At 42.0% G+C, this 20967-nt stretch overlaps 2 protein-coding genes across 2 annotated transcripts; both read right to left on the reverse strand.

Annotated features, from left to right (window-relative positions):
* Positions 1-651: 651 nt before the first annotated feature.
* On the reverse strand, positions 652-1725 carry LOC103999610 (abscisic acid receptor PYL4-like). The gene has a single exon (XM_009421401.3). It carries the CDS (start codon positions 1565-1567, stop codon positions 836-838), a length of 732 nt encoding a protein of 243 aa, XP_009419676.2. The 5' UTR covers positions 1568-1725; the 3' UTR covers positions 652-835.
* Positions 1726-3267: 1542 nt separating this feature from the next.
* Positions 3268-7004, reverse strand: LOC135594894 (sorting nexin 2A-like). The gene is made up of 5 exons (XM_065085401.1): positions 6069-7004; positions 5173-5382; positions 4827-5087; positions 4199-4285; positions 3268-3453 (listed from the first exon to the last, which is right to left on the reverse strand). Exons 1-5 carry the CDS (start codon positions 6957-6959, stop codon positions 3373-3375), a joined length of 1530 nt encoding a protein of 509 aa, XP_064941473.1. The 5' UTR covers positions 6960-7004; the 3' UTR covers positions 3268-3372.
* Between the last annotated feature and the right edge of the window lie 13963 nt (positions 7005-20967).

Consider the following 20967-nt stretch of genomic DNA (forward strand, 5'->3'; position numbering starts at 1 on the left):
TAAATGTGGATGGGGTCTTCACAGGAATCCCATCTCATTCCAACTTGACTAACACTGTAATGTTGATCTAATCTAACTCCATTTTCAAGTTATCAACTAAACTTAGTTAAGATCTTGAATTCGACTTCTGCCTGCCTTCGCTATTTACCTTTTAGACAAAAAAAAAAAAAAAAGCTAACATATATTTATAATATTATTATTTCTGAAAGAGATTTTTTTTTTCCCCCCCACCGAGAGAATGGAGAATAGAAACTATCCTTTATCTTATATTCCGTTTAAATTCAATGATAATAAATGTCTCTATATCCCATTTTAATGCGTCAATTTTAATAAGGTAGCAAAAAGAGGTCTAGAGAAATTCGAGAGTCCATTTATATTTAATAAGCTTAGAATTAAAATATATTTATATAGTACTATTTACATAGTTTTAGATTTGTGATTGTCAAGCAATTTGATGAGGAAATATATATATATATATTTGATATCATGACGTATCCGAGGTGGTACGTTAGTGGATGCTTTGTCATATCTAAATTGACTCTGCTACCCCCAAAGTCTGATGACAAAACAAGACATAGAAAGACGTCATTGTATATATATTTTTTAAATAAAGTAAAAAAAATCATCATCCATTTTTTTCACCGATGAGAGTTTATAGAAAAAAAGTGAAACATACGTGTCCAAGATATTATTATTCACAGCATAATGTGTTATTTTGTACTACACTCGCAAAATAGAAAGAAAAAAGGGGCAAAGAGAACATAAAGGTGGAGGTGAAATAAGAAGACTGCGAAACGTAAACGAACGATGGGAATCGAGAACCCCACCCATCCAATTACGGGTTCGCCCTCCTAACGCCGGCCTCGATACCAGCGACGGCGGTGCTTTGCCTGACGAGGGCTTCGGCGATCCGCGCCAGCGACTGCAGGTTGCACTTCACGATGGTGTCGACGAACACCCGCGTCTCCTCCGTCGTGTTCCCTGGCGGCACGTCCACCACGTACGATTCCACCACCAGCGTGCAGCCGCCGCCGGCGCTGCCTCCCACGACCGGGTGGAGCGTGGTCACGGAGCAGTAGTTGGCGAGGCGGTGCTCGCCGCCGACCACCCGGAAGCTGAGGACGTGGCTCTCGTCGTCGAGGATCTCGAGGCGCTCGGTGCTGGTGGCCGCCGGCAGGCCCGACACGACGCGCACCTCCCGCAGGGTGCCCACGTCGCCGTCCCCCACGATGACGCTGCAGCTCTTCACGAAGTGCTTGTACACCTGCGGCTTGTCGAAGCGCCGCACCACCGACCACACTGCCGCCACCGGCGCCGCCACCGCCTGCACCACCGCGGAGCAGCACTGGTTGGGCCCCACCGCATGATCATGGTGCCTCGCGACCGCCTCCTGCACATCATGCGCCGCGCACATCTCCCCCGCGGGGTTCTCGTAGTGCCCGGCCACAGCCTCCAGCACCTCGTGCGCCGCCATGCACCTCTCCCCCGCCATCACTGCGCCGCCTCCGACGCCCGCGGTTGCCCTTTGGTGCGGGACGTAAGACGCGGCAGCAGGGACGCAAGCCATTGCTTTGCCTCCTTATCAGTCCAAAAAGAGAAGAGAAGAGAAGAGAAGAGAGAGTGAGAGAGAGAGACAGATATTTGGGCAGAGGAGTAAGGGATGGAGAAGAGGGGATATATAAATAGTAATGAGCTGGAGAAGAGTTGTCTCCCTTGACACAGCAAATGGATTGTTTCTTTCTCCTTCGTTATTTGTTTCTGGCTGAAGATAGTTATTTGAATTGTGTTCTTACTGACACAATTAAAATATATGCATGTATTTACTAGCATCTTTAATGAGAAAATTATGGTGCACACAAATCTATGAAATGTTCTTTCCAATCTTGTGATCCAACACTGAAATATGATGATCTATAATTCCAGCATTCATATATATATATATATATATATATATATATATATATATATATATAAGATTGAGAGGAAATCTGCAGACAATTGGGTGGATAATTACCAAGCTCAAGTCAAATGAGGACTTTTCATGGGAAGATAAAATGAGAGTGTCACAAGAGAACATGAATCTGGATCTACTTGGCTCTTACAGTCAAACCTTAGCTGCCCAGTTGGCCACTAGCAACAAGTGATGTTTCATCACTGTTCTCTATTGGACAAATATTATCCATATACATATATCAAATTGATGTGATATTGTAGGGCTAACCATCAATCAAGAAACAAAGATAGTTTGAAACATCAGCTAATAATAATATCATCTATGAAGGATTCTCTTGCATATAAATTGGGAAGTAACCCAATTAATGAGAAAGAGCGACATAATCCACATAGAACCCACATTTGGTAAAACAATTAATTTTTTACAGTGAGTGTGAAATCATATAAATATTTTATTGACTTTCTTATTTATTTGATCTCTGATCTTTCTATTTTGTGAGTTGAGTTTTTCCATCTGGAAATCCATCCACTAAAGTGGAGTGTTTCTGATGAATTTATAACGAAGAAAGAAAGAAAGAAAGCAGCAAATGGGGGCAGTCAGTCCAGTCCAGTTGCAGGGATTGTTCAAGGCAATGGATAAGCAGTGGGTTAAAGCAGACGGAGGTGACGCAAAGCGCAAGTGGTACCAAAAAAGATGGGGTCGTACTCGTCAACTTCACATGTAACTCGTCCCGCTTCTTTGCACGCAGTGTCTTCCGGTTGTCATTTTCCTCGTGCAAGGAGATGCATGGCTTGGGGACAGCTCGAGGTGAGTCGATGGCCGTCTCCTTGGAGTGCACACGGCCAGCATTTACTCGATGAGTGTGATGCCTATTTATTGCCTACCATCCATTTTTTCTTTTGCGTGTCCAACTTTTCTTTTGTGTTCCTGCATCAAATACTGCAGCAAAACAAAAAAACACTGCTGCTGCACGGATTACGCATGCAGTACTTGCATGGCCACCAGGAATTCTGCCGACACGTATTTGTTGGTCCTGAGAATGAGAACCATCGCCTTCCTCACTTGTGTCTTCTGTCTGTAGTCGGGAAAAGACGTCCACGGTCACTCGGTTAAGTTGATAAGAATGCTAACCCACCGTGTGGGATCTGCACATTCTGATTTAGAATTATAGTAATAAGATGATGCTAAGAAAACACACCGAATAAATATAAATTTAAATAAAAATGTAAATCTTATATATTTCCGGAACCATTTCTGATCCCTATCTTTGCACCGACCCCAAACAGCAATGACAATGGAAGAAAGGGTTTCGAGTCAAAAGCAGAGGCAGATCGCTGTTCGTCAGAACTAAGCGATGGAATTACACATGGATGGGTTTACTAACAATCTGCAAAGAATAGGTGGTCTTCACATCTTACCTAATTGCTTTCTCTTGCATAGCCACATGTTTCTTCCACTACAGCAGCCCAAGCAATGGCAACTTTCTCTGAATACTCGACCTTCTCAACATGCAGAATGCAGAGGACGGAAGCTCATTAGTTCCATTTTACGGATGAGATAACCAATTCGAAGTAAAGCATGATAGCATAATTGAAGTAGATGATCTTGTACATTCACACATCAGAGTTAGTGTCACCCGAAAAAGGAGTACACTGAAACGAAAGTGTATACTGTCAGCTAATGCACTTCACGATGCTAAAATAATGATACATTTTATAGATCCTGATGAATAGAATAGATGGTTCAAATTTGTGGTGAAAAATGTCAGCACAAAGTGATCGGAAAAGTAGTACTACAGATTATTAATTTGAATATATTCAGTTGTATATATTAATCAGTAGAGAGACATTCGAAGTTTTAGTCTGACACAGTAGGAATCGTGGACAGTTCACTTTTATCTAATTTATTTTCTCTTCTTTTAAGGAAAAACCAATGAACAGATGAAGGTCATGATGGCACCACCACCAGCCACACCTATATGGTCTAACAAGGAAACATAATTGTATAACACAATGAAGACACAGTGTTATATTTGCAAATGCAAGATTAGTGGTGAATGATCAATAGCTTCTCTTTTATAGTCTTCGAGATCATTAAAAAAGATTTGGTGTTTCAGCTATAGGAAAGCCTTTGCCTTTGCATAGGCACAGTCCAACAAGGCAGTTGAAAGAAAGTCGAACATAGTTTGATACACATATTTCATCTTTATAATATGAAAATTGCAAAATGAAGAGCAAGACATACCTGATTTATTAGAAACCCTTTAAGCATGCTTAGAAAATCATCATGCTTCTCTCTATCTAGTCTCTCAAGCTCGTTCCGGTTGTTTTCCTTGCATAGAAAACATAACCTGATTATATTCTATATTTTCTGCATATATTTGCAAAGTTCATTATTAATAAGAACAATTGATGTATCATAATTATTTATTCAGATGAACTGAACTTGGTTAACAGAGAATAATGGAAAAGTAATATAAGAGCTTGCATCATATTCATGTTTAGCACCTCATTTTTCTGTCATCTAATGCAGAAAACCTACCTATTCATCATCATAACAGTAAGAACAACCTCTCCATGCAAAGTCAACCGAATTAATATATGTTTAAGTTAGGAAAAGAACAAGCAAAAAAGTGCATATAAGGAAGAAGTAAAATTAAATATAGGAAAAGTGGACATCCTTAAATTCACCCCCACAAAAGTCACTATCTATTTAATTTCGACATACTCCTATCTAGAAAAAAGTTCTTGGTTATCTCCCCCAAAGTCAACATCACCAAGTAGTAACTTCAGCAAGTGCTAATAAGCAAACAACTGCAACATTCGACACAAAAAATGATACCTCAATTTGCGTAAGGCGAAGTGGGAAGTACCTTTATCCTTTCATACTCTCCAAGTGCACAGCTTTTAGCATCTTCAGTAACCCTTATTGTTTCGTTAAGTTCCTCCACTTTGCGGAGTCCTGATCGGTCACCACCAAATATCTTCGAAGATGCAACCTCAAGTTTCTCAACCTTTGCATGCAAAGTTGATAAATCTGTCATCAGCGTTTGCGCCGTCAATAAAGCACTGGTCCGATCCGAGAATGCACTCTGAACAGCTAACATTACCCCAAGATATTCATGTAGAGTGTCCTGTCAAAAAGAAATCGGACCAAGGAATAAGGAAAATTTTAGAAGCCAAAATTAGCATATACTATACGGTTGATCTGTATGTTACCAGATGCTTTACGGTTTGAGCATTCAGTTCGCGATACAATCTGCTTGCTTTGACAGCAGCAGTTGCCACACATTTGGCATCAGCTGATAGTGTTTTCTGAGAGCTGAATATGGCCTCCTCAGTCTCAAACTTGGTGAGTTTGATGAATGCCAAACCCATTTCTCCCATTGTCTCACCAATATCTTGTTGTGCTTTCACAAGTGCCTCAGCCTGAATCAATATAAAACTATTCATATTGTATATTACAGAAATGGCATACGATTGAAAGTTCAAATAGCACACAACCATGGGGCCATTACGTCCTTGCTGTTTCAGATTCTAGGCATGTTAATTTCTCCCAGACAGAACCAAAAAAACTTGTGCATGCTAAAGCACATATCTCTCTTATGTCTGGATTATCTATACTCATGAAAGATTCATAGTCGAAAACCAACTACTGTTATGATAATAAGCTTAGATTTTAGGCCAAACAATCACAGCCTATGTCTGCTTATATTGGACATTTAGCATCAACATTCAAGAAGTTTGTTATTACTTTGCGAGGTACCACAAAGTTAAGCCACTTAAAATGATGGAAGGTTATGATAAGCACCCAAAGGCATTATGTCCTCGCTATTTCAGATTCTCTAGTCATGATAATTTCTCTCATACAGAACAAAAACCTTCTGTATCAGAACTTAGTTTCACGTATACATTTCTTTTTCCTAGGTTATCTATGCACACTTGTCGACCGATTAGGATCCATACACACTTAATTTGGACCCATCATGATATGTATGTATCAAATTAGCAAGACTCTAATTCAGATAAAATCGAAAGTGGCACAAGGTAATAATCAAATCACAAACAAAATTGGGATCATCATTAACATTGCAACAATAATGATTGATTGTTACCTGTTGAGAAGCTGTGCAGAGCTGCTGCTCGAGGACCTGCATCTTCTCCTTCCTCTCCAAGAACTCTCTATCCTCTTCCACCACCAAGGGCTTGACCCCTCCCCAATCATTAGCCACCGCCTGCTTCAGCTCCTTAAATATCCTCAACAGGTCCCTCCCCTCCTTTGCCGGCTGCACCACATCCTCCGGCGCCACTCGACCAGCTGCCGCGTCCCCAAACAGCTGCTTCGGCAACCGCACCGCCCCATCTAGCATCCTCGACGCCACATCGGTGGCCGCCGGCAGCGGCAGCTTCCCCTGCGCCTGCAAGAACACCCTAAGCTCGTCGCTTCTCCCAATCATGGGATGCTCCGCCAGCCTCCGCAGGTACTTCTCGAGCTCCCACCGCCGCTGCTCGGCGAACTCGTGCTTCTGCATCACCTGGCCGTCGATGACGCTCTTGTCCGGCCGCTGCGGGATGAAGTACCCCCGGTAAGCCTCCGCGAGCCGGGCGGCGAGAGTGACGACGTCGCGGAACCTCCGTTGGACGCAGAACACCGAAGGGCCGCCATGGCCGACGGCGCGGACCCAGGTGGTGATGGGGTACGTGACGTAGGTGGTGCCGCCAAGGACAGGGGAGTTCGAGGTCTCCTGCATCGTTTCCGGATCCGACACGACGATCCTGAGATAATCCGAGGCGGCGGCGCGGGGGGGATAGGACCCGCTGCCGGGGGTGGTGACGGCGTTCTGAGGCTCAAAGGTGCTTTTTAAGACGACGTCGGCGTACGATGGCGGTTCGACGAAGAAGGGAAGGGAGGAGGGTGCGGTGGCGTCGGAGAGGTCGAGGCTCTCCATCTCTTCCCTCACTGCCGGTGATTCCGACGCGAAGAAACCGGTATCTGGGTCCATCATCGACGAAGCCGAGGAAACGTGAGGAGGCTGGAAGGGGAGAGATGTGGAGGGAGACGACGAAGGGCACGTGGTCGTGTGAGCAAAGCCGAGGTGGTGTACAAGGGTTGCCAAAACTTTGAGTGCGAGAGGAGACGGGAAGGGGTGGCGCGTGTCACGTGACACCGTGCATGGTATTTTAGCTCAAACACGGAGGATTGAGAAATGACAGAAAGGTTATTATCTTTCAATATATGTCTTTGTCATATTTATTGAAAGAAGAAATAAAAATTATTCTATGTGAATATGGATCCAAAATAGATTATTATAAATTATTTTTATCCATAAGAGATCAATTATTAAAGAAAAGTTATCTTATATTATATTATTGATGATCGTGCTTATTTATCTTGGATTATTAACTTATGTATTAGATAAACTAGGTTAGAAATTTTTTTTTTATCTTAAGTGATACCTCGAGAGCTTGATGTTTCTATCTTGGAGGTACCATGAATACTCTTATGCATACATGTCTAAACTATGTCAGATTGACCTAGACATCAATGATATCTTCCCTTAATATTTTTGTCGAGGAAGTAATATCGTAAGAAAGCTTGCTCATTAATTCTTTCAATGAATGCTCAAGCGAAGAGGTTTTGGCTCTAATCCATAGTACTTTCACCCTAGAGAGATGGTAACCACCCTCTCCGCATATTGGTGCATCCAACTTTGTGCAAACTCAAATATGATACTAGTGTCAATTCAATGACCCTGGTCTCTCACTCCCAGAGATACATTGGGCCACCTCTTTGTCCTTGCTAAGGTGTTCTTAAACCTCATTCAACAAGTACAAGCGCTAATAGGCATAATACGTTATCACTTCGCTTTTGCTTAAACTGGTCTAACAAGCAATGCCATCAACTCAATTGTAGTCCTTGGTTCTACTCCCATCGGCACTCACCGAGATTTTCTGACTCGACGTGGTGCCGACATATTAGGAGAGCCCAAGGTTTGTCAAATCATCACCTGAGGTGGATTTTGATTCTTGGCCGTGGAATTTAGTGGACCGTACCACTCTCACTTTGCCCTACTTGAATGAGATTGAGTCAGTGGGCTTGATAGAGGATTCCTTATCGATTGAGATTGAGTCACTATGACAGGTGAACCAATGTTTAGAGAAGCGATGAGAATTCCAACAATAAAAAAACAAAAGGAGGTGCTAGTTGTCCCCACCTCGGGTTGATCGTTGTTCACCTAGAAATCCAAGAGGAACTAATTCTAATAAATTTTCGTCTCCCATTTTTGTAAGTGTTCGATGGTAATACCGATCCAATGGAGTACATTGTAGTGTTCTGTGCCTAAATATCATTATATGGCATCTCAGACACCTTAATGTATCACACCTTCTTGACCATGTTAATGTAAAAAAATCTAGGGGCCAACATCACATGTGCAGCGAAAGAACATAAAACAAAATCTCTAATTTTCCAAAGAAGTGTTTGTCGTTGTGCGAAGATTGGTGTGTAAAAATCGTAAAATCGAAAACTACGTATATGAAGATCGTGTTACCTAGGGAGATCGTATATCTCTGAATCCTTTCAGATCTGTAGGAGAGGGTGAAAGAGACCAAGCGCTATCCTCTCTAGCTGTGATCCACACAGTAGAGCTATGACGATGCTTCTCAAATCTCCAGGCCTGCTATATGAGGAGAAGAATGGGAGAGGAGAATAGGAGGTGGCAATAAAGAGAGGCTCTAGCCTATGAATCTTTAGTTCCCTCCTATTTATAGAGGTCCCCTATCAACTTAACCCTAATGGATCCTATTCTATTGGGTATTGGATCTCCATCCTGTTGAATCTTGAATTTTGATGATGAAACCAATTAATAGTATTTATGATTTGATCTATGTTTTGAGTGACGTAGGAAGCTTCGACCAGGAAGAGACAATTAAGGCAGGAAGAATCATGTTGGTCGGGAATGGAACATGTCAAAAGATTAGACATCGAGCCGAAGGATTGGTCGATGTATTGGCAGAAGGCTTCGGGCCATGGGTTCAAGCATCAGGCCAAGAAGAGCGAAAATTACGTTAAGAAAATCAGAGTTCCGAAGGTAAATTGGCTGATTGGGCAATAGGCCGCAAAAGAGGACGATGCGCCGAAGAATCGGACGAAGCGTCGATGAACCAATGACATGCCAGACAACATTTGATTTAAGCCTTATAATAATTATCTAGATCGAAGTAGGTTTTAAGTGTGCAGGATTAACGATAGTGATTAAGGCATAAAGTAAAATGAAGTCCGGGAGTCAAGAACGAGATTTCGTTGGGAGTTCGAGAGTTCGTCGGAAGTCCGGACGTTCGTCGGTTGTTCTATTATAATTGATTGAGAAGTCCAAGAGCTTGCTAGAGAAGCTCGTCGTAACTTACCAAGAAGATCACCGTGAAGTATAGGAGCTTGTCGGGAGTTCGTTGGAACATTGCCGAGAGATTGTCGGAAGTTCACCGGAAGATCACCAGAAGCTCACCGGAAGAAACTAGACTTATTTAGCTTAGTGTATGCCTTAAATTTCATAGTTAGTACATAATTGGGTTGGAATTGGGCCAACTCAATTAGGGGCCAATTAGGCCCAAGATTAGGCTATGTTGGGCCAAGTAAAAGGCTCAAATAGTGACTCAACAGGTGGAATCGTCGTTGTACAATCTCCGAGACTGTGTCAAGCGGTGGTACCGCCCAGATTCAGTCTCCGAGATTGTCAGGTGGTGGTACCGCTAGTCTGGGCAATGGTCCCACCCAGATACAGTCTCCTAAGTGGTGGTACCGTCAGACTAGGCGGTGGTGTTGGGTAATCTTGGGGGCGACATCACATGCGCAGCGGAAGAACAAGAAAATAAAATCCCCGATTCCCAAAGAGATGTTCGTCGTCGTGCGAAGGTTGGTGCGCAAAATCTGCGAAACTTAAAACTGCATATAGAGTAGATTGTGTTACCTAGGGAGATCGTATATCCCTGTTTCCTCGCAGATCTTTAGGAGACGGTGAAGGAGGTCAAGCGTCCTCCTCTCTAGTAGTGATCTACACAGTAGGGCTGTGACGACGCTCCTAAAAACTCCAAGCCTACTCTAAGGTGGAGAGGGGGAGGAGAATAGGAGAGGCAAGCAAAGGCTCTAGCCTATGAGGCTCTGAATCCCTCCTATTTATAGAGGTCCCATATCAAACCCTAATGGGTCCTCCCCTAGTGGGTATTGGATCTGCATCCAATAAGACAAGGGCTCCGTCGGATATCTCATATCCGAACCTCTACTCATCGCAATGCCTACCATATGTGTGTGACCCTCTAGGCCCAATATCGAGCTGGCCGTGAGTTATACCTGTCAGAACTCCTTCTAACTCAGTGAATTATTATCTCTGTAATAATTCACTTGACTCATCGACTACGGACGTACTAGGCCACTACGCCGTAGTCCCCAGACGATATAGGGGAATCCAATCCATTGGACCTGTCTGTCCTCAGTTATCGTGTACCTATAGTCCCTCATCCATCTAATATCCCAGAGACTGTATATCAAGCATGATGCTGTCAGACCCATACGGTTTCTACTCGAGTCTCGTTCTAATCGGATTCTCCCGAAGAACTCTTTTTCTCTCAACCCGAATGACCCTGGCTAGGGATTTTCCTAAGCAAGAACACATTGGATATTCCTCTCATGACGCCGAGAGTGGATGATCCTCTATCAACACTCAATAGCCCTCGTAAGGTCGACTACCACTCCCAATGACCAGCTGTACTAGATCTGGGATAGCCAAACCTATAAGTCTAGTATCAAAGAGTGGAGCACTCATACATGACATCCTTGGTGTCTCAAGTCTAAGGACCAGATATACCACTAGGACTACGGAATCACTCTCTGACAATAAGACATCATCAACCATCCAGCATTTCGTAAGCGGATCAATCAGTGAACTCATTCTCCAATGAGCACCTGTACTGTATCCCTAGTGTCCCTACACGAGCAACTATGAGACCAGTTGCATCCATCATATGGACGGGTATACAGCACATCAGTCTGTCCGGTTATCACAATATCCCTCTCGAGTAACCTATGACTGGATTATTTAGGATATGTGTTTAAAGGTGAATCGATCTCATTATCGTGATCTCATCACGATCCGATTCTCATTGCACGAATCCAAGGACATCACAATATATATATATATATATATATATATATATATATATATATATATATATATATATATATATATATATATATATATATATATATATATATATATATATATATATGCAATAGTTATAAAGTGATATACACCAAAATATAATAAGAAAAAAGATTCTGTATCAAGTCACACGTGCCATCACTCACGTGATTGGTTTGCTAGGCACCTATGACTAGCAATCTCCTACTTGACCTAAAGCCAATCACCTATGTGTCTGATCCCCATCAGACCCCTATGACGCTCAAAGACAATATGAGACAACGGCTTTGTCAGTGAATCTGCAATGTTATCTTCGGATAGAACACTTTCCACTACTACATCTCCTCGGGTTACGATCTCTTTGATAAGCTGGAACCTCCTCATAACACTTCTGATGAGACCCGGGTTCCCTTATTTGAGAAATCGCCCCATAATTATCGTAATATAAGGAGATCGACTCCTCGCTACCCGACACGACTCCCAAATCTGTGATGAACTTCTTCACCCAGACTCCCTTCTTTGCTGCATCTGATGCAGCAATGTACTCCACCTCTGTGATCGAGTCAGCAGTAATATCTTGCTTGAAACTCTTTCAGCACACTGCTCCTCCATTCAAGGTGTACACAAACCCTGAATTCGACTTGCTATCATCGACATCAGACTGAAAACTTGAGTTCGTGTAGCCTTCAACCTTAAGGCTATTACCTCCATATACTAGTAAAAGATCCTTAGTCCTTCTCAAGTACTTAAGGATACACTTTACTACTTTCCAATGCTCCAAGCCTGAATCCGCCTGATACTTGCTCGTGACACTCAGAGCATGCGCTATATCAGGCCTAGTACATAGCATGACATACATGATAGACCCTATTGCTGAGGCATAAGGTATTATATCCATGTTCGCCCTTTCTTCTGGAGTCTTTGAGGACATACTCGTAGAAAGCGATATCCCATGTCTCATCGGTATGAGACCTCTCTTGGAATTTTTCATGCTAAACCTTTTGATAATGGTTTCTATGTACCTGGACTAGGACAAGCCAAGCATCTTTTTGGATCTATCTATATAGATTATAATCCCCAAGATATAGGATGCTTCCCCTAAGTCCTTCATGGAGAAGTGTCTAGATAACCAAGTCTTTACTGTGTATAGCATTCCTACATCATTCCCAATGATCAAGATGTCATCCACATATAACACCAAAAAGGTGATAGTGCTCCCACTTACCTTCCTGTACACACAAGGCTCATCATCGTTCTTAACGAAGTCATAAGATCTGATTGCCTCATCAAATCTGATGTTCCAACTTCGGGAAGCTTGCTTTAGTGCATAAATGGATCTAAGCAACCTACACACCTTATCTGAGCAGTTCTTGGACACAAATCCGTCAGGTTGCATCATATACACCACCTCCTCGAGGTTCCCATTGAGGAATGCAGTTTTCACATCCATCTGCCAGATCTCATAATCATAGTGTGCTGCAATAGCCAATAGAATTCTGATGGATTTTAGCATTGCTACGGGTGAGAAGGTTTCATCGTAGTCAATACCTTGCCTTTGACGATACCCCTTAGTCACTAGCCTTGCTTTATAAGTCTCTACCTTTCCATCTACTCCGATCTTTTTCTTAAAGATCCACTTGCAACCGATGGGTACAATACCTTCGGGCGCATCAACTAGGTTCTAAACCTTGTTGGAGTACATAGAATCTATCTCAGAATTCATGGCTTCTTGCCACTTCCCGGAGTCTATACTCATAATAGCCTCCTCGTAGGTCTGAGGATCAATATCCTCAACATCCTCTCCTCTAATATGTCCCACATATCTCTCAGGAGGATGAGATACTTTATCAGATCTACGTAAAGTTGAAACTTGTGTATTAGGTACCTGAACAGACTCGGGCTATAGAGTGGTGCTTGAGCTTGGTTCTCCAACCTCGCTCAAATCTATCATCCTCCCACTATCTCCGCCAAGAATGTGTTCCTTCTCAAGGAACACTGCTCTCTTAGCTACAAAGATCTTTTGGTCCTCGAGATGATAGAAATAATACCCACAAGTTTTCTTGGGGTATCCCACAAATTTGCATCGCTTTGTCCTTGATTCTAACTTATCGGGATTGTGTCTTTTAACGTGGGCAGGGCAGCCTCAAATCTTAACAACCTTAAGATCAGGCTTCTTCCCTTTCCATATCTCATATGGTGTAGACACTACCGACTTAGTTGGAACTCTGTTCAGAAGGTAAGCTGTGATTTCTAGGGCATATCCCTAGAATGAGATGGGTCGGTCAGCGAAACTCATCATGGACCGTACCATGTCTAATAACGTACGATTTATCCTTTCAGAGACACCATTGAGCTAAGGCGTATAAGGAGGTGTCCATTGAGATAATATCCCATGATCCTTGAGGAACTGAGTAGACTTTGTACTTAAGTACTCACCTCCTCGATCTGATCGAAGAGTTTTGATACTCTTTCCAGTCTGGTTCTCCACCTCATTCTTATACTCTCTGAATTTCTCAAAAGCCTCGGACTTGTACTTCATTAGGTACACATATCCATACCTTGAGAAATCATTAGTAAAGGTAATGAAGTAGGAGTAACCACCAATGGCATGAGTTAATATGGGTCCACATACATCACTATGTATGAGTTCCAATAGCTTAGTGGCTCTCTCTCCAGTTCCACTAAATGGAGAGTTGGTCAGTGTTCCACAAAGGCAATGCTCGCAATTTGCATATGACGCATAGTCGAATGGATCTAGATATCCATCATTTAACAACTTTTGAATTATTCCCTCATGGATGTGACCTAGCCTACAATGTCATACGTATGCATTGTTCACCTCATCTCGTTTCCTCTTAGACACTTACATTCATGATATGTGGAGTAGTGTCTAGCATAAACAAATATTTATGCAATATTCCTCTCGCCAATCTCCCCTCGACTTTGCTAGAATTTATAATAAATTGTAGATGTGATAAGCAATACTGGTATCCAATACCGGTGCACTATCATAAAATTCTGACAATCGGAGATTAATCATGAATGTACCTTAAGCTTCTCCAAGCTTCTATTTCATCCTCTCTATAAGGTACTATTTGTAGTTCCTCTTCCAGTGCCCATCTTTACCACAATGGAAGCACTGGCCTTTGTCCTTCGTGTTAGGATCGAGAGCACTAAGAGGGGGGGGGGGGGGGGGGGGGGTGAATTAGTGCAGCGGAAATTTTACAGCGATTAAAACCGAAAGCTACGTTCGTTCGATAGAAACTATTATGATGCAAAAGCTGATTCACAGTTTGTATCTAAGTGCAGTTTGCGTCTAAGCGCAGATTTGCGTCTAAGCGCAGTTTGCGTCTAAACGCAGATTTACGTCTAAGCTCAGATTGCGTTTAAGCGCAGTTTGCGTCTAAGCGCAGATTGCGTCTCAGTGCAGTTTGCGTCTAAACTCAGATTGCGTCTAAGCGCAGTTTGCGTCTTAGCGCAGATTGCGTCTAAGCGCAGATTGCGTCTAAATGCAGTTTGCGTCTAGAAGCAGTTTAAGCAGAAGTATAAAGACAGTGTGCTGCCGTTGTTCAGCTCAAAACGTAATCTGCAAAAACAGATTTACGTCTAAAAGCAGATTTACGTCTAGACGCAGATTTACGTCTAAACGCAGATTTACGTCTTAAACGCAGATTTACGTCTAAACTTTGAAACTCGTTTGTATATTCGCAGAAGGCAGTATGCAGTTAAAATCAAGACGTAAACATGAACTGAGATCTGATGATTGTGCGAGGAAAGCCGATTTACGTCTAAATGCAGTTTTACGTCTAAATGCAGTTTTACGTCTAAATGTTGAAACTCGTCCGTAAAATAGCAGAGGACAGTTTGCAGTTATCAATATAATCAAAATGTAAGTGTAAACTGCAAAGAAACTCGTTCGTGAAAGCACGGAAGACGGTTCTGCAGAATCAAACGTAAACGTAAACAGTAATGTACGAAAACACGAATTTACGTCTGAATGCAGATTCAGAAGAACAGCACTTAGAACTTGTTCGTGAAAGCGCAGAGAGCAGTAGTAATGAAGGAGGTTTGCAGTAATGATAAAGTGCTCAAAAATAAACGCAAACCAGAGATTTAGAGTGGTTCGGTCAGCCTTGACCTACTCCACTTTTGGCTTCCTCCACCGATGAGGTTGCCGACGTCAACTAGGGGCCTTCCTTCAATGGGCGAAGGCCAAACTTCCCTTTTACAGTTTCTCTCCTTTTGACAGGCTCAGGAGACAACCTTTACAGACCTTTCTCTCCTCACTTTACAACTGAAAACTTGAAGAACAGAAGGAGGAGACTTAAAGGCTTTACAACACTTTTGAGCTCTTTAGAATCACAGAAAAGATCAAGATTTTGGTGTAGGTCTGTATCTTTTCAGTGCTGAATGGGTGGGGAATTTATAGGCCCCAACCCAATTCAAATTTGGAGCTCAAAACGATCAAATCCCGGAATTCCGGGATCAAGCGGTTGCACCTCTTGACTGGAGAGGTTGCACCGCCTGGCAGAGCTCGAAGACCGAGCTCAGGCGGTGCCACCTCTCTGCCAGGGAGGTTGCACCGCCCAGTCTTGCTCGAAGACTGAGCTCAGGCGGTGCCACCTCTCTGTCAGGGAGGTTGCACCGCCCAGTCTAGCTCGAAGACTGAGCTCAGGCGGTGCCACCTCCCGGCTGGGGAGGTTGCACCGCCCAGTCTCGCTGGGAGGCTTAGCCCAGGCGGTGCCACCTCCTGGCCTGGGCGGTTGCACCTCCTGGTGCAATCAGGGTTCGAATGGTTCATTCCATTCAGCCCAATTTCAATCTTTCAGGGGCCCAATTGCCCCAAGATTAAGCCAATGGGATCACCTCCCATTTTCCAACTTAATCAACGTGCTAACTACGATTAAATCCGAGACAACTTCTGCAGCTTTGCTTCGGTGCGTCAATCGCTCCTTCCGGCGAGTTTCCGGCGAACTTCCGTCGATCATCCGATGAACCCTCGGTGATGCTCCTGCGGACTTCCGACAAACTCCTGGACTTTGTGACGATCCACTTGGCAAGTGTTAGGATCGAGAGCACTAAGAGGGGGGGGGGGGGGTGAATTAGTGCAGCGGAAATTTTACAGCGATTAAAACCGAAAGCTGCGTTCGTTCGATAGAAACTATTATGATGCAAAAGCTGATTCGCAGTTTGTATCTAAGTGCAGTTTGCGTCTAAGCGCAGATTGCGTCTAAGCGCAGTTTGCGTCTAAGCGCAGTTTTGCGTCTAAGCGCAGTTTGCGTCTAAACACAGTTTGCGTCTAAGCACAGTTTTGCGTCTAAGCGCAGTTTGCGTCTTAGCGCAGTTTGCGTCTAAGCGCAGATTGCGTCTAAATGCAGTTTGCGTCTAGAAGCAGTTTAAGCAGAAGTATAAAGACAGTGTGCTGCTGTTGTTTAGCTCAAAACGTAATCTGCAAAAACAGATTTACGTCTAAGCGCAGATTTACGTCTAGACGCAGATTTACGTCTAAACGCAGATTTACGTCTTAAACTTTGAAACTCGTTTGTATACTCGTAGAAGGCAGTATGCAGTTAAAATCAAGACGTAAACATGAACTAAGATCTGATGATTGTGCGAGGAAAGCCGATTTACGTCTAAATGCAGTTTTACGTCTAAATGCAGTTTTACGTCTAAATGTTGAAACTCGTTCGTAAAATAGCAGAGGACAGTTTGCAGTTATTAATAGAATCAAAATGTAAGTGTAAACTGCAAAGAAACTCGTTCGTGAAAGCACGGAAGACGGTTCTGCAGAATCAAACGTAAACGTAAACAGTAATGTACGAAAACACGAATTTACGTCTGAATGCAGATTCGGAAGAACAGCACTTAGAACTTGTTCGTGAAAGCGCAGAGAGCAGTAGTAATGAAGGAGGTTTGCAGTAATGATAAAGTGCTAAAAAATAAACGCAAACCAGAGATTTAGAGTGGTTCGGTCAGCCTTGACCTACTCCACTTTTGGCTTCCTCCACCGACGAGGTTGCCGACGTCAACTAGGGGCCTTCCTTCAATAGGCGAAGGCCAACTACCCTCTTACAGATTCACTCCTTTTGACGGGCTCAGGAGACAACCCTTACAAATGTTTTCTCTCCTCTCTTTACAACTCAAACTTGAAGAACAGAAGGAGGAGGAAAACTAGCAGTTTTGAGCTCTAAGAACCACTGAAAAGATCAAGATTTCGGCTTTTGTTCTTGTTTTTTCAGTGCTGAATGGGTGGGGTATTTATAGGCCCCAACCCAATTCAAATTTGGAGCTCAAAACGATCAAATCCCGGAATTCCGGGATCAGGCGGTTGAACCTCCTGACTGGAGAGGTTGCACCGCCTGGCAGAGCTCGAAGACTGAGCCTCTGGGCGGTTCAACCTCTGTCAGAGGCGGTTGAACCTCTCTGCCAGAGCTCGAAGACTGAGCTCAGGCGGTTCAACCTCTTGACTGGGGCGGTTGCACCTCCCAGCCTCGTTGGAAGACTTAGCCTGGGCGGTGCTACCTCCTAGCCTGGGCGGTTGCACCTCTTTCACTATTTCAGCTCACTTGGTTTGGCTCCAAACTTGGTCCAAACCAGTCCGAACTTGGGCCTAATTGGCCCCTACTTGGGTTATAGGATTAACACCTAATCCTAACCCTAATTAACGTGCTAACTATGATTTTAAAGACATTTTCTAAGCTATTACAAAGTCCGCAAGTCAAGACTTCTTCTAGCGAGCTTTCGGCAAACTTCCGGCGGTCTTCCGATGAACTCTCGGAAACCATTCTGCGGACTCCCGGCAAGCTCCTAGACTTCACGATGTGATCTTAGCGAGTTCCAACGAGCTTCTTCGGTAAGCTCCGATCTTTCTTGGCGAGCTGCGCGAACTCCCAACGAACCTTCAGACTTCCGTCAAACTCTCGAACTCGCAACAAATCCTTCGCGCTTGACTCCGACACTTTGTTTCGCTTTATGTCTTCATCGTTATCATAGCTAATCCTGCACAATTAAAGCAAAACTTCGATCGAGACAATTAATCCAAAGCAATTAACCAAGTTGTCCGGCATGTCATTGGTCCCTCGACGCTTCGTCCGATTCTTCGGCGCATCGTCCTTTCCTGCAGCCTATTGCCCAATCGGCCAGTTGACTCCGCAACTCCGATATCCTTGGCACAATACCCGCTCTTCTTGGCCCGATGCCCGAGTTCACGGCCCGAAGCCTTCTGTCGATACGTCGACCGATCCACCGGCCCGACGTCCAATCTTCTGACATGTTCCTCCGGCACAACATGATGTTCCTGCTTTAATTGTCTCATCCTGATCGAAGCACCCTGCGTCACTCAAAACGCAGATTAAATCATAAACATATATCAAGTAGTTTCATCATCAAAATACGAGATTCAACAATCTCCCCCTTTTTGATGATGACAACCACTTGATGACGGAGTTAAACTTAACTCCCGGAGTTTAAACAAACTCCCCCTATCAATATGCCATATTGATAGAACCTTGAATTCAACCTGAATTCAAGTCTTTGCAATATTCATCATTAATACTTGCAACACGTCAACATGAACATATGCATAAACTTATGCATCACATGTCATGTCATCAACATACTTCTCCCCCTTTGTCATCAACGAAAAGAAGAAGTACCACAATCAAGTGTTTGTAATATAAGTTCAACTTATTGCATGAAAAACATATTATCAAGTTTTATCATCATGCAATTTTGAAGCCAGAAAATTTAGCAAATGTTACATCATGCTTAGAATATTCAGGCTAACAAGTTTTAGATATGCAAGTTTTACAGCATACAAGATAGCACTTTTAGAACATGCAAGCTAGCAGTTTTGAGATGTTCAAGAAAGCAACTCTTGCTTCTTGAGATATGCAAATTTGTCAAGTTTTGCTAGATGTGCAAGTTAGCATTTTTGCCTCTTGAGATAGGCAAGATAGCACATATGCTTCTTTTGAGATAGCAACTTTTCGCTTCTCTTTAGACTACAAGCTAGCAATTTTTACGATATACAAGTTTCGCAATATACAAGCTAGCAAAAACTTCGAAAGCAAATGCAAGATAACTTTCTTGTGTAGGCTCATGATTATTGCTTCCTATTGTAATGTGCAGGTTGCAAGTCTTGCTTCTTGAGATATTCAAGATAATGATTTTCAAGAAGACAATTTTTGCTTCTTGAAATAAGCAAGTTAGCAATCAAGTTTTTGCATCTTCTTGACTTGTGCAAGCTAGCTATCTCCCCCTTTGTCATTGTCAAAAAGAAAGGAAGAATACAGTTTTGTAGTTCTTTTTCCTTTTACAACGATTTCAAAATCATGACAAAGGATGAATAATCAAGTTATGAATGTCAAGACAATTTTTCATCATGAATATTTTATCATTGCATGCATCGTTATCATAGGTTGAAGTATTACATGCATAATTTCATATCACCATTCATAATTACATTAATGTTTCAATATAGCAATTTCTTCTCAAAGTGTGCAACTTAGCACTCATAGCATTTTAAATCATGATTTACATCATATGCAACACATCACATCATAATTAGAAAGCACAAGTATTGCATGCATAATTGCACATGATAAATGTTTCATATCATGATGGTATCAATTTTGTCAAATTATATCCTACCATGCATGATCAAAACTTCTCCCCATTTTATCATTGAAAACAAGAAGAAAGTAGGGGGTAGAGCATAAAAGTGTTAAATATTTCAATCATTTGAAGGCATCATAGATCAAGTTATGATTCGTGATTCATCATAAAGCAAGTTAGTTTTCAATCATCACATAAGGCATTTAAGGAATTTTTGAAACATAGGAGAATGATTAATTTAAGCATACAATGTTTCAATCTAATTCAAGTCATGAATATCAATGCTTTCATATTGTGAGTATCAATTCATGAATACCACAGGATATTATTTGTGACTTCAATTTTGCAAGATCAAGATTATGATTTAGATAAAACTTATTCAAATCAAATCATTAACTTGAATTTCATAATCAAGTCATTTAAAATTAATTTCGAGATTCACAAAATATCATGATATCATTAATCTCGATCAGATGGGAAAAGCATTTTTTAAGAGATTCTTTTTCATCTAATCATGCCTTAGTCTTTATATGCCAAATTAAGATAAGCATGAAAGTTCAAGACAAAAGGCAAAGAAATCTTGTTATTTCTATATTATGAAATATATGATATCAAGGCTCATGATTCATTTGAAAAGATATAGTACAAAGAGCAACTTGAAACATTATTATCAAGATCACATTTTAAAATATTCCAAGTTTTAAGATATTAATATGACACTTCATTGAATTCTAAGAAATCAAAAGACAAGTTGCATTTCATTTGAAGAACTCCTTTTTGATAAGCATAATGAACGATCTTGATTTATAACGAGCTTCATGTTATAATTATCAAGATCACATTTTAAAAATTATTCTCTTTAGCAATGAATCACAAAAGCACTTTATTTTTGCATAAGAAATCTCATCGTATTATGATTTATAAATTATTTTTCTGCACATGAATCATAGGAGATATGTATGTGAAACAAATCTTTGCAAGCAAAAATACTATCATTCATATTTCAAGATGGAATTTATAAGCAGGAATCATTTCATCAAATCTATTTTAGAAAATTATTTTTCATAAGTGTATGAGTAAATCCGATTGTTAGGATACCACTTGTTAAGTGAATCCGAAAATGAAATTAACACTTTCATATATTCAGACATGATTTTTGCTATAGATTTTGAATTTAAATCATGAAGATCAAACAAGCTCATGA

Source organism: Musa acuminata, chromosome BXJ1-10 (genome assembly GCF_036884655.1).
Source record: "Musa acuminata AAA Group cultivar baxijiao chromosome BXJ1-10, Cavendish_Baxijiao_AAA, whole genome shotgun sequence".
In the NCBI taxonomy this organism is placed as follows: domain Eukaryota; kingdom Viridiplantae; phylum Streptophyta; class Magnoliopsida; order Zingiberales; family Musaceae; genus Musa; species Musa acuminata.

Excerpts from the sequence above, each read along its gene's own strand:
- LOC103999610 (XM_009421401.3), bottom strand. The coding sequence starts at position 1,567 with ATGGCTTGCGTCCCTGCTGCCGCGTCTTACGTCCCGCACCAAAGGGCA.
- LOC135594894 (XM_065085401.1), bottom strand. The coding sequence starts at position 6,959 with ATGATGGACCCAGATACCGGTTTCTTCGCGTCGGAATCACCGGCAGTG. Across the intron at positions 5,383-6,068 it reads TCTGCACAGCTTCTCAACAG|GCTGAGGCACTTGTGAAAGC; the intron begins GTAACAATCAAT and ends ATATTGATTCAG. Across the intron at positions 3,454-4,198 it reads AAGGGTTTCTAATAAATCAG|GTCGAGTATTCAGAGAAAGT; the intron begins GTATGTCTTGCT and ends CATGTTGAGAAG.